The sequence below is a fragment of the Camarhynchus parvulus genome, chromosome 8 (genome assembly GCF_901933205.1).
Source record: "Camarhynchus parvulus chromosome 8, STF_HiC, whole genome shotgun sequence".
NCBI classification, from domain to species: Eukaryota; Metazoa; Chordata; class Aves; order Passeriformes; family Thraupidae; genus Camarhynchus; species Camarhynchus parvulus.
The window spans coordinates 26,281,857-26,299,553 of NC_044578.1; the positions used below are offsets into that span (position 1 = coordinate 26,281,857).

General features: G+C 40.6%; 1 protein-coding gene across 2 annotated transcripts in view; it reads right to left on the minus strand.

Annotated features, from left to right (window-relative positions):
* Positions 1 to 17,697, minus strand: part of COP1 (COP1 E3 ubiquitin ligase) — a 125,710-nt gene that overhangs the window by 68,382 nt on the left and 39,631 nt on the right. For both annotated transcript variants that reach the window (XM_030953004.1, XM_030953003.1), the window contains exon 12: positions 4,079 to 4,222. In XM_030953004.1, the coding sequence (XP_030808864.1) occupies positions 4,079 to 4,222 (144 nt within the window). The remainder of the gene's footprint in view (positions 1 to 4,078; positions 4,223 to 17,697) is intronic.

Consider the following 17,697-nt stretch of genomic DNA (forward strand, 5'->3'; position numbering starts at 1 on the left):
GGGGATTAAGCTGGAGAAACTGTAGTTGAAAGCTAATCACCAACCTCAGAAAAACCCTCCTAACCTCAGCATCTGATCCAGCCACACAGAAATCCTGACCCTGTAAAGATTCATGTGCATCCTTCATTTTATTCAGACACACAAGTGGGCCAGCTCAGTTAGCACTGTCAGTTATGCTGATCTTTCTTTCATGAGACTGTTATTTTTACGGCTAATATGTCTCAAATCCAGGCTCAAGCTACCCAGTGTCAACCACTCCTCTGGCAGTGAGAGCTAAATAAAGTTAAAGCTTTTAATAAGGCACAAACTCCTGTGGTCTGATCTGCTTCTGAGCACCAAGTGCTTCAGACCCAGTCTGTCACCATGAGCCAACTGATGACTGGTAGTTTTAGGACTGAAATGTTTTTAAGAGCATGATCTACTACTGCAGAGGACATCCACATGAATAACAACATGAAACAAATACTTCAGAGACATATGGAATTACATTACTGTGAAGAATGTTTTAAAATAAACCCCTTTTTTCTTAATCAATTCAAAGAAAACCTCTGGTATGGTTAAAGACAAACACTTCTGGAGAAAAATTTCATCTTCTTGCAAAGTGAATCAGTGATTCTAAAAACTTGAATTAATGCAAGTTGAAGGCATATTTCCTTATAACCAGTTTATTGTCAAACATCCTCTGCATTGGAAATACTGGCACCCAACACAACCAGCTCATACCATTCCAAACTGCAGAGTCTACAATAAAAAAGACAATATGACAAGTTTTTGCTTAATTTAAACTTAATAGCAAGAAGTGGCTGCCATTTTCAAAGCTGACAGCAATACACCCATGAAGCACTAGTAGGATACAGCAATCACATATTTGATTTATTGACACCAAAAAATGGAAACTGTAAAATATTAGCAGCCTCCTAAAAAAGAAAGAATACTGATGCCTTGCTTTTACTGCAATTGACTAAACAGATGCAGCTGATTTTGGAGGTTTGTGGTAACATCTATCACTGAAGTACAGATGCTGCAAACACACGGTGGTGAGAATGCAGAATACTAAACACGGATTTCAAAAGCATGTTTACCTAACCACACTCACACATCACCTGCTGTAGATTAACGAGGCCTAAAGCCAATTTTTTACCTGAATGCTAGATCTCCTTATTTTTCTCCCCCTGTGACCTATGGCAAAACAACAAATCTGCCTCTTGAATAAATCAGAGCAGAGCTGTGGCTTGCTGCTAGCCATTCCTCTTCGTCCTTTCCCATCTCCTGCACGGGGGGAGCTGCAGATTAGTGCCTGCCATAGCTAGGGACACAGCAAGTCATAATTAGCTCACAGGGTGCTGTTTATAGCTACTACACAATGCCAGGATTTGTTTCTTGTACTGAAGCTATGAATCTGTAAATGGGATTTTTATGAGGATTTATGTGTCATCTTGTGTTTTTCCTGGAAGCTTATGCCACTGTTGTTCCCAGGGGATGCGATGCACATTTACCAGAAACCCAACACACCGACTTCCTCCCCGCTCTTCAAAATAGGGATAAGAAGGCTTAGCAGATGATGAAAAAAGAATGTATTTAAGAAGCAGGTGGGTGTAAAAAAAGGGGGTTGGAAAAGAGGAAGAGACTCAGCTACAGCTGGTACCAGGGCTCTGCTCCAGGAAAGCCTACAATCAATTACTGCTGGCATGAAGCTCAAGCTTTCAGCAGGCACCCAGCTGGCACACGGCAGAGCAGGGCTGGGCTGGCGCCAGCCCCGGCCCAGGCACGGGCTTCCCTTCCCGCAGCTGCTCTGGGCCAGACTTGCTCTTGGCCAGACACAAGTCCTCACAAATGCTGTCACCTGTCTGCTTTTATAAAAGCCCATCAGAGCCTCTGCTCCTCTGAAAGCTGAGTCACCAACATCATCGCTAATGATTTATGTTCCGGCATCATTGCTCCGAACAAGGTTAACCAGGATCAATTTAACCAGGAGAGACATGTCACCAAATCCCATCTGCACACAGACCCCTGCATCTCTGCCAGGAAGAAAAATACCACCCATTTGCTAGAGCAGAAATATGCTTGTCTTTGATATCAGGAGGGGCACTCACGGGTAAAGTCTCCTGGAGAAGCTGCGCTTTCCCCCAAATTAAGATCAACGGCTTTAAACTGAGGCTTTTTACAAAGAGCAGGCTCCACTTATTTAGATTTTTCTATTACAATATGGGCACATTTTTAGCACACTGCAATATTCCATAATGAAATTGCAGCCTTCATCTCTAACTTCTCCCTCAAGCTACGCCACTTCAGAAAAGCAAGCAATTATGCTGCTCGACGCTGCAGCAGCGAGCCCCGGCACCGCTGACTGGCAGCACAGCTAATGGATACAGCAAGGATGCCTCTGACTGACAGACCAACTTTATTTGTCAAAGCCAAAAGCACCTACCTGCCAAAGGAAGCCTGATATAATTGGAGGAGGCTGATGGGGGAAAAAAACCCCACCATTTATTTCTTCAAAGGAATGAGAAAAACTAGGGCAAGAAAATGAGAGAGGACCTGATCCTCCTCTGCTGAGGAAGAGGGTCAGAGGACAGTGCATTTAGCATTGTCATATATACATAAAATATATATGTGCATGAAATTTGAGAATGAGAAAAATCTTGAAAGCAAGCAGCATCCTGGCTGGAGCACAAATCCAACACAAGTAACACCACAGAAAGCCCTAATGTGACTCTCCTCACTGGCAGCTGGGGGAGAAGAGGGAATTAACAACTCTCAGGGTAGCTCCCTTGTCAAAACTGAAACCACTAGTTTGGAATTTGTTTCAAGTTGCCCAAGAAATACCAAACACACATTGCTTTTCCTCTTCTAATTGAAGCAAAAGGTATGAATAGACTGGAAGATGGGTCTCCTATTATTCTGCTCATCTCTCCACAAAAATGAAGCTGAATGGTGCAAACTCAGGTAAAAATGCAGAACATTTCACCAGCCCAGCCAAACACGAGCTCCATAATCAGTACAGCATATCAATACAAACCACTCAGGCTGCTTTTACCCACTGTGAGATCTAGTCCCAGGGTCAGCTGCATTTACATCTTTCCCTTCATAAAATAGTGTTATGTAATTCCTGGGAATAATGAGCACAAGCAACACAGGGATGACTGAGCTATCTTTAGAAATGTGTCAGCTACAAAACAAAGCGTGACTTTTACGCTCTAAAATAGGCTCACAAACATTCTTAATTTTGTTGCACAACATTTTGTTTTCATGGAAGCTGGACTGTTACATAAATTTATTACTTGCACTTTCATGGGTGCTTTACTGCTTTTAAAATGTAGGGTAACAAATAAAAACAAATTATTGCAACAGAGATGCTGGAGACTTGTATTATAATACTGAATGGGTTTGATTGCCGCTATTATTTACTTCTGAGCTTTATGAGATTTTTTGAATTAGGATTTTAAAGTTATTTAGCTGGATTCTTTCAGTTGAGGTTCTAACATGGAGGTCTGTATTTCACTGGTTTAATACATCTAAAGGGATAAAAAAATGGGTTCACAGTAATGATAGCACAGAAACAAAAAAATCAAGAAAGGTCTTTTCTCAGGAGCTTTATATTATGAGGCCCAGCAGAACAGCACTTCAGGCAGACAAAAATTCCTAGGTAGAAGGTGCCAGTGAGGAACATTTCCTGAGAACTAGCAAGCTCTCAGAAGAACAGAAAGGATCTGGTCAATGAAGAGAGCACGAAGAATCAGTAACTGTTATGAAGAGCTGAGTACAGAGGTTTCCTTGGACAAGCTATGACTTTACCTGGAGCATGTATCCCTCACTTTGAGCAGGTATCCAACAGCATTTGCAAGCAATAGCAGTTTACTTCCCTATTGCCTTTTCTCCTCCAGATATGTGGGTTTTGTTCATCCAACCTTGGATGAACCCAGTATACACAAGGAACAGTGTCTGTGCCACCCAATCTCCATCAGTGCCTGCATTCCTCCTTTCCTCTCCAATTCCCATACAGAAAGCAGAACAATTGCTACACATAAACAATCAAGTGGAAAAGGCACTCTGAGTTCAAATACAAATCAATGCCTACCTGATTTTGGAATTACAGGTCATTTCATTCTCAGGGTAGTGAATATCCACTGCATCCTGAATGACTGTACCATACTCATAGACTTTAATCTTCTTTGTCACTCCAGCGATGGCAAAGTAGTCACAGTCTCGGTCGAACTCAATACTGAGAAACAAAAATATAGGTTGAGAATGCTATAAAAATACCCCACATACTTACCAGGAGGATATTTTACCTCCTAAACATCCTGGTATGGCAGAGTTGAAAATGACAATCTGCAGTTTTCAAATACCCCGGTCAGATCTGGCACACACCCCAACAGTGTGGAGTTCTTGCTCTAAGCATTGTTCTCTAATCCACCCCCCAACAACACACACAGCTCCATTTCTGTGGCAGCACAATCACCCTCCACAGCCAGGGTATTTGTTCACGTGCTCTGGAGGTTTTTCAGTTCAGCCACACCATCTACACTGCATGGTACCCAAAGGTCAAAGCCAACAGCTTGTCCTGGAAACGTGCTTAACATTCCATGGCATGACTGCCCATTGATTCCTCCTGTGTACAACAGCTTCAGGAACTTTTCAAGTGCTAATGCAGAGCAAAGCAGTATTTGTGAAAAAAAAAACAAACCCCTTCTAAATTCCCTGGGTAACCACAGGGGGTTGAAATCAGATCATCAGTACTGTAAAAACAACTATGACTTCCATTTAGGGTTGCTTGTGCAAACAGAGGCACCTTCTTTCTTGACCCGAGGGGCAAGTTTGTAATAAATATCAATGAAGCTGGAAGTAAAAGCAGTCAACTTAAAACAAAGTTAAGCTGCAAATGAGAAAAGCCTGAGGTTGTACTGAAACACATCTAAGAGAAAGGCAGGCAGCAGGTTACAAACAGCTAATGTCATTCCTACCTTCACAGCTTGGAAGGGCTTGAGAGAAATCTGCTAGACATCCAGCAGCTGGGGAAGTAATCCTACTTCCCAGGAGCTTCTGCTTTCCTGCAGCCCATGGCACCGCTGGCAGGGCAGGGACACATACACCTGTCTCCTTTGAGGGCAGCAGCCTCAATGAGACACTCCCCAGAAAGGGTGGGGGCAGCATTTGCCCTCAGTCAGGAGGTTTCTATGATCAGTAACCAGTCCCCAAGTCTTCTGAATAAGCAATCAGTCTACTGTTTAGAGAGGTCTCTTTTGGAGTTCTTCCACTCACTAATTCATTTAAATCCCTGCTGTCTCTATCACTTGGGTTTTATCCCCCCCTTAAGAATCCAGGGTGTTTATGAACCAGGGAGGAAGTTCTTAATGGCAGCAGGAAAAACTGAGTTTACACTAATTCCACATTCAAAATCCTGAGAGCAGGGGTATTTAAGGTACCTTTCTACAATTAGAAAGCATTAAACAATTTCAAGAAGAGAAAGGGCTCTTCAGGCTGCCCCCATTGCTGTAACAGCAAGAGCTTTCCACTCCTCAACAGAGCTGAGAAGTTGAAGGCAATGCAATGTTTCCAAGGGAAGATAAATTTAAACACCAACAGAATTTTCAAGTCCTTGTAAAGGAGATATCATCAAGTTATTTTTAAACTATGGAGAGAAAAGACTGTTGATATGCAGTCTGTTGCTATAAAATAATTCAATGAAGCAGCTTGAAACTTGGCCATTTAACTCAGGCACCCAAACTTCTCTCAGGAGTGGCAGGAGATGGCCCCACTCACAAGTGACTGCTAGAAAAGCTAATCAGGTGCAGCCTGCAAAATCATGAGCCTCCAAAATGCAGGGAGGAACATGCTTATGGCTGGGGAATTAAAAGCATGCAGACATCTATTTAAATAAAATGGGAGAGGGAAAGAAGTCACCTAAGCATTCAGGCTGCTCTCCCCACTCCCCAGATCTACACTAATCTAAATCACTTTTTATACACACAGGATGAAAACACCATTCAGGTCTGTCTTGTTTTGTCAGCTCACCCTATTCTGTGGAAGAACTTTATAATCAAAGCCTCTATAACAATACAAAGGATTTACTTGTACCACAATCTTAATTGAACTGCTGTCTCCTCTCCTGTTCTCTGCCCTGTGGATTCAGGTAAAGCACAGCTAAAGTGATGGCAGTGATTCATCTGCCTGGATTCAATTTAAACCCTCAGCCTTCTGCTGAAGAAAGAAAAATAATGCATTACAATGTCTGGTAAAAAGCCAAGTTATTAGAGCAGAATAGAACCTCTCTCATTTGGGTTGAGTTTGCTTCTCTAGTATTAATTCAATTTTTTTTTAATAGAGACATGCTGTAGACAAAACAAATTAGTATTTAAAGATGCCCATAAAAGTTAACACATCATTAAAAAAATAAAAAGCCGTAAGTAATGGAATTGTCAGACCTGTGACCTTCAAACAGCATCAAAGACACTGCAGGGAGAAAAAGAATGCAGAAATGCAGAAAGCCACTACAGTGCAGACCAACACACACCTGCACCTTGGCCTCCCATCACCTGTGCTCAGTCCTGGAACAGCCAGTGATCTCTCTTTCTGCCAGTTAGCTTTTCACCAGTGATTTACAAATAAAAATAGGAACAATCTAACTACCTAATCGAGTGCATTATATACCATATAAAACTGTCCCTAGTATTTGCAAAGCTCTGCTTACACCTGGACTAATCAGCATTAGGACAAACAGCCTACCTGCAAAGCAACCATTAGTTTAATGCTTTTTCTTGCATGTCTTTTAAATACACTTAGTATTATGCAAGCCTTATTTGCATTTAACTGGCTTGTCGGTACTCCTGTCACCTGCTGCTTGAAGTCTTTGTGTCAATGTAAGCTCTTGCTTATACACAAGCTTATCTATATGAAAATTCACCGGAGAATTTAAGTTTTGTTTTGTCTTGTCAAAAGACTCAACAGAGCCAGCTCAGAAAGACAACATTCTGCTTTGCAGGTGATACATTTCCACAGTCCAAGTGAATTCCTCATTGGCACAATAACAACATGCAATAGAATAATAGGAAATAATTAAAACCTCCAGTGAAATTACCTTCTGGACCAGCAGTGGTCCTTGCTCCTCAAAGATGTACTTGTTAAAAACAGTTATCAATTGCTTCTTTTTGTTCAGCCTATTTTTAAACTCCACATTTCTGACCAACCAACACTAACCAAATTTCTATAAGGAATCTTTTGGGGACATATGAACTACTGGATATTTGAAAGAGCTTTATAAACATGCCACAGAATTACTTACAGAAATCAAATTGAAAGGATCTGACAGTTTTGTTTAAGGGAAAATAGAAGAGAGACATCTCTCATTCCCAAATCACTGCTTTCTTTCTCCTAAGAAGTTGACAACCAACATCTTATGGAAATATCACTAAGAGCTGCTAGAAAGTAAGCACATCCTCAAGGGTTCTGGTTTCTCCACTGCTTATCTTAATTCCCAATCTGTGAGATTATAAATCAACTGCTTTATTTTAATGGTAAAGCCTGTGACCTTGGAGAACACTCATAGCTAACAAATAGAATTATGAAATAAATTGCTTCTGAAACATGCCTGGAAGCCTGCTTTGGTGTTGAGGATAGAGCAGCAGGGAAAGAGTAAAGAAGGAGTATTTAGCAGCTCTGCCATTGTGTAAAGCCTTAGTACATTTGCATCCTGCTGGTGTGTGCAGTTGTTCTCCACATCCCCGGAGGATGCGCTGGAGTTAGGGAATGCATACAGATGGGAAACTAAATTGATTAAAGGAATGGAGCAGCTGCCTCCCCAAAAGGGTTATGAACAAGGCAACAGCAAGACTGGTGTTCAACAAGTCACACTACAGCTAGGAGGTACTGGGCAGAAGATTTGATTTGGGACAGAGGAGGGTTTCCTCCCTCTCCGTTACACTTTTTAAGAAGCACACACACGTTTCAGGTGGTAACTCCTGACAACAGCAGTCCATGTACAGCTGGGTCATACCAGATATTAACAGGGGTGCACTATACCCACTGTTTGAAAACAGGAGAAGACAGGGAGAAGGTATCTAAGTGCATTTGCCTTTAATGTACCACCAGTTAAAGGTCTTCAGCCAACTGCTCCTCTCCCCTTCCCATACACAGCCTACAATTGCTACTGTAATCAAAAATGCCTCCGTTCTGACTTGTTACCAAGATCTGTGACTGTAGGAGTTGCCATTTCTACAAAGTAGATGATTCAGTCCCTCTCATGGAACTGCATTTATCTATACAGATATATATAGAGAGACACACACAGACATACTGTCCTCTCTGGATACACCAAAGCCTTTCAATTCTGTTTCTCCCAGCCTAGTGCTGTGTCTATTTATGTATCTCTAACATCAACTCCTATCTTGCTGTGGAGGCCCATATTTAATGACAACATGAATATATTGTTGGGACTTAATTGGTGAGAAGAATGAGAGATGCCAGCAGCAGTTTTCGTCCTTCACTTATATTCCTAAATCCTTTCTTACTCTGTGCTTCCACTGCATGGCCTCCAAGGGGTGTCCTGTCACTCCTAACAATCCCAAGCCTGGCTATCTCTTTCCAATGCTCATTTTGAGGCACCAAAGCCAAAGATTAGATATTGAGGTTACAATCCAACACTGTGGGCACCAGTGTAGACTGTTAAGCACCTGGAGCCAATACAGAAATTGGTATTAATATCACAGACCTGAGAGACTGCTTACAACAGACTGATATTTTAAGTAATTAAGTAAGGTAATTAGTGTCACTAAGTATGCACTACTAGCATACTAACATGGTTTTTTAAAAACAAAGCTATATTCAGGCATAGGAAGCAGCAGTAAAGCACTCAGACTTTGTGTTCTATCAGCTCAAAGCCTACATTTTGTTACACATAAAAACAAAAGCAACTGAAACAAAGGATATGAAGTTTCAGTACCAAAAGCTTGTTCTGCTAAAGCTGTGAGTGGATGAAATAAACCACTGAGGTTTTTCTCTGTAATAAAGCAGCAGTTCCATTAGTTACTCCTTACTCCAGAGCACCACCACCTAAGTAAGGTCACTGCTTTTATTTCTGAGTCCTTAATCTGTGCCACAGGGACAAGGACAGGCCACCACAGCAGAAAATATTTCTTGATTCAAACTCCCAGGCTGCCAAATGTTTTCTGAAATATAAACTGAGTGAGCATGTCATGATCCCAGACAGGTTGTTGCTATCTCTAGTCAGAAAGGACCACTTAAACCTCAATTCTCTGTAAATGGTTATTTGGATAGGTAAGTTAAATGTATAAATGAGATTATCACTCAAAGTCATTCTATCAGACAGCAAACACTTTTATCCCTAAGAATCACATTACTTTAGGTTAGATGTGACTCCCAGATCACCAGAAATTTGCCAGATTTGTCCTCTGATCAAGGTGAAGTCAGCTACTCTCAGTAGATCAGATTCAAGTCTAATGGATGTCTAATAAACACTGTGGGACAGAGGAGCCTCAGCTATTTCAGACTGATGCCATTCTTTGGAGTTATTTAGAATATCCCAGCTCCAGTGGCACCAGCAGTTACTGAATGCACCCAGGGTACCCTTCCCATCTCCTCCTCCAGGCTCCAAACATCCAATGAGAATGTTACTCCTAATCAAACTCCTATTTGAAGCACAAAAACAGGGACTAAAAAGTCAGCTCTGTGTGTTAATTAACTTTCCCCCGCTCTCTGGGAAACAGGCTGGGAAGGCTGTTGCATTAGCCCAGCAAAGGCTGCACTGCACAGGGAAGGGCAGTCCTGAGCTCTGGGCTCCCTTGGAAAGACATCATTGCACAGCCATGCCGCAGTCACACTGGCAGGATCTCTCTTACAGGCACAGTAGCCTGGAGGGCTGTTCTGCTCTGTTTGAAGAAAGGCATAAAAAGGTACCACATTAACAAAGTAATGTCATTAGACCTAGTTCCAGGCCCACTTCTTGCTTATAAAAATCCTTTTAAGTGTAATGAAATGCCATCAGTTCTAACAGAGACCACTTCATAATACTCCCGTTCCACAAAGAGCTTGTTTAAAGGAGAATATTAAACCTGAATCGAGATTTGGCGGGCTCAGATCCATCTCACAGCTCGGAAATCAAACCCAACAGAGTGACTTTTATGCTTTGTCATTGCTAGATAAAACGGAGTCGTTCTTTTTTCAAATCCAATGAGAGCATATACTATGCTGTGAGATTAATTAGGCTCCTTGCATTAGCTCAGTTTTCAGAACCATGCTTCTCTCTACTTTGCAAAGGAGTTACCATGAACCTAATCTCCTCTAAATACAACGCAAAATATCCCAGAAAGCCATAGCAGAGTCCCAGTCTTGGCTATAAGATTATAGCTAGAGACAGCCTCTTCTGCTGCATAATGTTTTTTTTCATACATGCATTAGGGGAACTTGGCTTAATTAACACTAATGATGAGAAAACCTACAGGGAACTGCTGAATTCTGCAAGCCACCAAATAAAAAGTGTATTGATAAAAAGCCACTTTACTGCTGGGCGATGCTCTTCTGCATGTTGAAGAGAAGATGACGACAATGCCAGGGTTTCTATGCCAGATCCACAGAAGCACAATGAGCCAAAGCTGCTGCAAATGACTACCCTGCAACTTAATGAGAATTAGATTCAGTTTTTCCACAAACACCATTTTAAATAATTTCCTAGAGCAGGAGAAATTTAACTAAAAATGCCAACAGTTAAACGCAGAGCGTTCCTTATGACACTATTTAAAATGCAAGCCAAATGATCAGTCTGCCTGCTGCAGTATTTTGGGTAACCCATATCTGCATTTAAAACCCAGGAGGAATCATTTCACCCAGCTGGGCCGATACACAGTGGGTTATGAACAGCTGGCAGTAGCCACAGGACAGAGTCAACATTTTCAAACATTAAGGTGGAAGAGGTTACAACTATCCAAACATTCTCATCTGCCTTTAAGCTTGGGAAGTGTTTCCAGTAGAGAATCACTGAATGGATAAGGCTGGAAGCCACCACAGTGGGTCTTCTGGTCCCACCTCCCTTCTCCAGCAGGATCATCCCTGAGCACATGGCACAGGCTTGCATCCAGATGGTTCTGGAATATCTCAGGAGACTCCACACTCTCTCTGGGCAATCTGCCAGTGCACCATCACTGCACAGGAAAGAAGCTCCTCATGTTCAGCTGGAACAGAAGACAGCAGCCTCCACCCAAGCTGAGGTTTTAGAGAGGAAACCCTGCCCCATGACAGCCTGTAAGGTAGTCGGAACAACAGCACCATCTTATCAGGATTACATCATTAAGTAGGAAGGAACTCAGTTGTAGCAAGTACTGAAGTGCCTTCTAGATATAAAGCCATTCAAAAGCTTGCTTCCAAGCCACCCTTTTGTTACCACACCAACAAGGATTTTGTTTCTTTAAAATTGAACACAGCAACATTTGACAGAGCTGATGAGGCAGGGGAACAAATAGATCTGAAAGAGAAATCTCCATCAATACTGGGACTTGAACAGTGCAGTCTGTCTGTAGGCTCCAATTCATGCTTCCTCCATGACTTGGCAGCAGCAGCTGAGGATGTTTGTCTCCAGCTGACCACACTGCCATTTTGTCCCATTTCACGGGACAAATCACCACCCCAAGCCTCTGCCTTTTCCTGACACTGCCCACCAGTTCTTCTGCCAGACACCCTGCAGAGAAGCAGAAGGGAGCTGGTAGACAGTAGCTGGAGACAGTAACCTCTTTAGACAACTCAGCTCAATCCAACAGGCACCATGAGTCAGGGCACCAGCCTTCCTAAATACCAAATCCATACACCACACATGAGCCTTTCCCAAGCAGCCAGAGGATGGGCTTGGGCAATTAACTGCAATGTTCCTCCTGCCTGGTAATGACAGAACAAGGTTGAAGCATCATTTGAAGCATTTCTCATCCAGCTGACAAAACTGTTTAATGAGATTTGTTTTGATTGCACTTTGAATCTTATTTCATCAGTATTTTGAATGCTATCCTTTTTTACTTTTTCTCAAGAATGAGTTATGTATACCCTTAATTCCACAGTCTCACAGAGAAGTTGTTCTGACTTCACTTGCACAAATGTATGCACACACACTTGTATATAATCCCATGAAAACAAACATCATTTCATAGCTTATTCTGTGTTAATTTATTACCTTATTCTATGAAACAACTATGCAGCCCATAAATCCCAAACATGCCTCAGAAACTGTATTTATTAATGGAAACGATGATATATTAATAATCATGAGCTCAAGCCTCTTCTCCAGGCTGAGCTGCTTGTAAGGTTTATTCTCAGAATCATTTAAGCCCACACCATACATCTTTGATGCTTTAACACACTCTTATTATATTGCTCAACTACCCACCATTTAACAGGCTAAGGTCTCTAGTTGGCCAGGAACAAACAAAAAAATCCAAAGGCTTGCAAATGCTTTTCAGATCATTAGATCTTAAAAAAAATTCAGGCATTTACAACAAATATAGCTAGAAAATTAAAAGAATGCTGTAATAAGATACAGAAATCCATGTTCTATTAATAAGAGGTTTTTGTCCTTATGGAGAAACAAGAATTCAGTGTATCAACACTCAATGCCAAATGAAAGCTATAGAATTGGGGGGGATTAAATGAAATCCATCTTTGACTTTTACAAACACTGTCAGAATGTGAACTGTGTGTCTAAGATGCTGGAACCACAGTTTTTGAGGCTTGCCTGTCCAGTTCTTGAGGCCAAGACACACCACGACTGCCTGCTGACACCCATTACCACACTAACATCACCAGGAACAGAAGGGCAGCTACCCCAACCTCACTGAAAAGATTTTCATCCTGAGCAATCAAGAGGGGTGGATGCAATGATGCAAGGCAATTTCCACGTGGTAATGATGCCATTTTGGTTTTTGCTTTTTTTTCTATATGCTTTTTTCTCTGTATTCTTTGCACATATATTTGTAGCTCTGGAGACTATTGCATTAGTGGCTAGTTTTCCAGTAATTTTCCATGTCCTTTCTGTAGGCAGAAAGATAAAACAAATTCCAGGGCCCCCCTATACTATCTTAGTTCCTCCTGGCTACCAAGGTTGAGAACTCAAGATAGATTATCATAAATACAGCAAGTACCAAGGGGGGTGGTCCAGAGAAGGGGCTTGACTTGGAGGGGAATTGCATCACCACTTGTTCTCCTAACTGCTTTTTTGTCAATTATGCTAATTGGTTAAACTTATAAAAACTGTATTCACCCCATGTGGACAGGCTGTGGGGATATTCTCCATGACTGCCCCTGGAGGCCTCAAAATAAAGATCTACTTTTATATTACCTTCTATATTCTATTGAAAGTATGTGTTGTTTCATTTCTAGGTTGAAAAAGGCATCAGTACCATCCTCCTACCAGAATACTGATTTCTCATTTCTGACACTACAGCATCCATTGTAAGCTCCTGCACTTTCAGGAAACTTCTCTTCAACAGAAAAGCAATCTTAAATCTAATAAATACAGTCCTGTTGAAATTGTAAGCAGTGATCATAAGGTTTATAGGAAGTCAAATATCCTTTGCACTACACATGTTAAAGCCACATAGAGAGCTCCTCCTTAAATTCCTTCTCAAAACCTAAGGCCAGAGGAAGATGCTCAATAGAAAGAGAGGACAAAATGTATAATTTCTAATGCTCTGGTCATGTACCTTTATCACAAGTACAGTCCCAAGCCTCTGAGGTCTCTAGTCCAATATTCTGGTCAGAGCAGGGGCAGCTCTGATCAGACCAAGTTGCTCAGGGCTTTGTTCAGCCAGTTCTTGAATGAATCTGAGGATGGAGCTTGCACCACCCCTTTGGGAAGCCTTCTCCAAAACTGGATTACCCCATGCTGCAGGCAGTGACTGCTACATGGCAAGATATGGAAACTCCTTGCATAAACTGCATATAGATCCTTCAAGATATTGAAAGAAAAAAAGAAAAAACCTGAAGAACAACCACTATTTAAAACATTTTGTTTAAAAGCCAGTTCCCAAATTAATCTAAAGATTGCTCAATACTTTTAACAGATCATTTATGAAAATTCATAAAGTTGAAATTCAACTAAAAATTCTCATCTAATTGTCTGCAGATGAAGACAGGTTTCAAGTACTAAGAGAGCTTAATGAGAAAAAGATCTTCCTACTGCCAAATTGTCTGAAATTAGTAGGAAAAAAATTAGGTCCCACTGGCAGCCATGCCACTTCCATTCATTAACCTCCCTATTTCAAGTTAAGTTTTAGCTCTTATGTTGATGAAAGAAAAAACTTCTCTTTGCAGCATCACCGTGGTCACCAGAAGTTTTACTTTTCATCAGGTCAAGACCGGTGATAAGAGCAAATAAGCTCTTTTCTGATGTCAGTGCTTGGTACCAGCAGCCCATCCTGGGACTTGGAGGGCTGTGTTCCAGGGCAGAGTGTCCCTGAACTCTGAATTCAGAGATCAGCACTGACCCCTGCATAACCCTTTTGCTGGGTACAAGACACATTTAGCTTCTGCTCAAGGGACCCGGACCACAATCATGTACTAGGAAATATATCAGTTCAGCACTCCAGAGAAAGATGGGAAAGTAAGGGAAAGGCTCTGTATTTCACTCAGCTCTAATTAAACAAAAATCCCATTTCAGCCCCAGACAATGTCTGATCTACAGGCCAGAACTTCAGATGAAGAAAAGTAAGAGAACCACAGGAGAAGCACAAACTTCAAGTAGCTTCAAGGAATTATACTTCAAGTTTCCTAGGTAATTCTGCAATTTAAATCTCCTTATCCAAACATTTCTCGCTCCCTCCTACTTTTGGGAACAGTTCAAATAAGACAGATTCATCCAGTTTTGAGCTGCCACTTGTAAATAAGAGTCCATTTTAAAAATGGTTTATTTAACAGGCTGTAAGTAAAATCCAGCCTTCCTCATTTCTTAAGGAGCAGCATCTACTACACTCAAACATAATCCTGTAAAGGATAAACCCACTTCCATTTCATTCATTTATCTTTACCTGCAAGATAAAGAAGCATTGCTGGTCACAAACTTAATAAAATGGCTCATCTAATCCTAGGCAGCCCAAGCATTTAAAAAAAAAAAAAAAGGCTTGTTATGGTGGATTCAGAATTAAAAAGTATCTTGTTAAAGTCTGGATCTGAGAATTTATATGGACAAATAATTGTAGTCCAAAGTAAAAAGGGCAACAGAAAAATTAAACAGTTCAATGAACACATCAAAAACTCACTCATAATGGATTTTTTTCTTTTAAGCTCACCTTTGAATAAAGGATTTCAGGTCATGTTACTGAAAGGGTGAACAAAACAGAAATGCCATCTTGAAACAGAAAATCATACTGTTTGGATGCTAAGAGATACCTCTTCACATCTCATTCATTACTTAGAAGCAATGGAACAATGAGCAAGCAATGGAAAAAATATAATGGACACCAAAGGTAAGATGCAGTTTTTGAACACTGGATCATGATTCAACAGACAAGTTGACCAAGGCTTCTCCAGCCAAAACCACAAGTTGTTTATTTCCCTCTCTGTAAACCACTGAGACTTTAGATAGTGATAGAGCCTTTAGATTTAGATGGTTAGTGCCACCTATCCAAAACCTTTTAAATGTCACTTTAAGATCTTTCAGAGAAATAGTAAACCAATCTAGAAGAATTTGAAGTCTGAGTCAATGACAGAAACCCATGCAAAGCCCCAAACCTTAGAGTTTCCTCATGTTCCCAAAGCTGGGAAACATGGAGCAGGGAGAACCAGCTTTCTGGTACCCAGGCTTCTGAGAGACACCTCGTTGTGGTACAGTTCTTGGATTTTCCTGTTCTTTATCTCAAATATGAAAGACTGCCACATTATTCTCTGAAGGCCCCTGCTGACAGTGGTAAAGCAATTTTCTCCATAAATCATTGTAATGCTAACGCAGCAGTTTACAGACTCATCTTTAAAAGAAAGACTTTACATTTATTGCCACTGCCAGCAGAGAGAAGGGAAGTTAAGCTCTGACAACTGCTCTGTCTGGGGGAATAATAAATGGAAAATTTATTCCTTGGCCCAGTTCTAACAAAATTTAATATACTTGTGAAAACTGTAAATACTTTGTACTTCAGAGAAGCGAGTGTATTAAAAAGCCATTTAGCATACTGAGATACTTGCACATTCATACTGCAAGCATGCTGAAGTCCCCTTGATGTTACAGCCAAACTCAGTAACTTGCAAGAGCAAAGCCTCAAATGTGCTTTCCCTGAACATTCTTCTTGATAATATGGTGTTCTTGAAGAAAGTAAGGGAAAAAAGACAAAGGGTTTAAATTTTCCTTCTTTGCCTCCTATTTCTAAAAGGCAACTGGAGCGTTTCTAAACATTTTATCAGATTTTTTTTTCAGTAACACAACATACATATGTTTACAGTTCTTTATTAGTCCACAGTTAAGTTCAGACAGCCATAAACATTCTTACCACAAGGCTCTCAGGAGGGTATTGCTGCTGCCCAGTTCCAGTTTTTTCAGCCTATTTGTACACAGTCTTTAATTACACTTTTCACCCTGTTAGCATAAACCCAATTTTATTTCACTTCTAAACATCAGTGTTTTGCAGATAAGGATTATTTACATCCTTCTCCTTTGTGAACCTGAAGGTAATACATCTTATTTAAAAAAAAAAGTTGTTTAAGCCAGCAGATCTTTTGGAGTCATCTATGAACTTTATGTAGGGTTAGAGCAATCAAACCAAACCTCTTGTATTCCGTCCATCTGTAACAGCAACTTACTAAAAAAAAAAAAAGGAAATGTAACTTCCAGTCAGTTCTATTTGTATTTTGAAGTATACTTAAAATATCCCTTTAAAATACTGCCTAAGAATTTTATGAAGACTTCTTATGTATTAGTCTTGTATTAACTCTGTATTTAAATCCATTTGTCTCCACAGCTAAACACCAAGACTTAACTTTCTGCCATTTCATCACTGTTTCCTACTGCATGCCCAGGAAAACATTTAAAGATCAGTGTAGTGGACCAAATAAACAATAAAACTTTTCACAGCACTTTAAAAGCATTATTTCACTTTTTAAGTACCTTAATTTGGCTCATGTGTGAATACCTAAAAGCTGCTCTTATTTAGTTTCACATACTCTCTCAACTTGAGGCTATCAGTTTAAATGAAAAAAAAAAGGTGAACACCAGCCAGCGCTGGCCAACACATATTAAGTGCAAATTCTTGATTAACAAATTCTGATTTACAGGAACTGTTTGAATAGCCAGAAGCCAACAAGAACAATGGCAGCAGCACAATCAGCAAAGCTGCTTTACCAAAGCACTTAAGGACATGCTCAGATGTGAACTGTCTTAGCCTACACACTAAAACCTCTAAAAATTTCTCAAATGCTTTGATCAATAAAAAGCATGAGCAGAGGAGAACACTGACTTAGAAACCAAGTTATTTTTCAGTAAAATGCATTTAATTACCAATTCTAGGACTGACTTGAAGAAGGCTTCACTGTATCTTCATTATAACAGTAACAAACATACTTTTCAAACTTGTATTTCACCCAAGAATTAGAATGCCTTCAAACATGAGTGTGATTTACTGTCCTTCCAGCATTTTCTAAGCAAATACCACAGTAATGCTGCTCTTGCAGAATGTCAAGGAGAAAAAAGGGCAAAGGAGCAAAATCCAATCCATGCTGAAC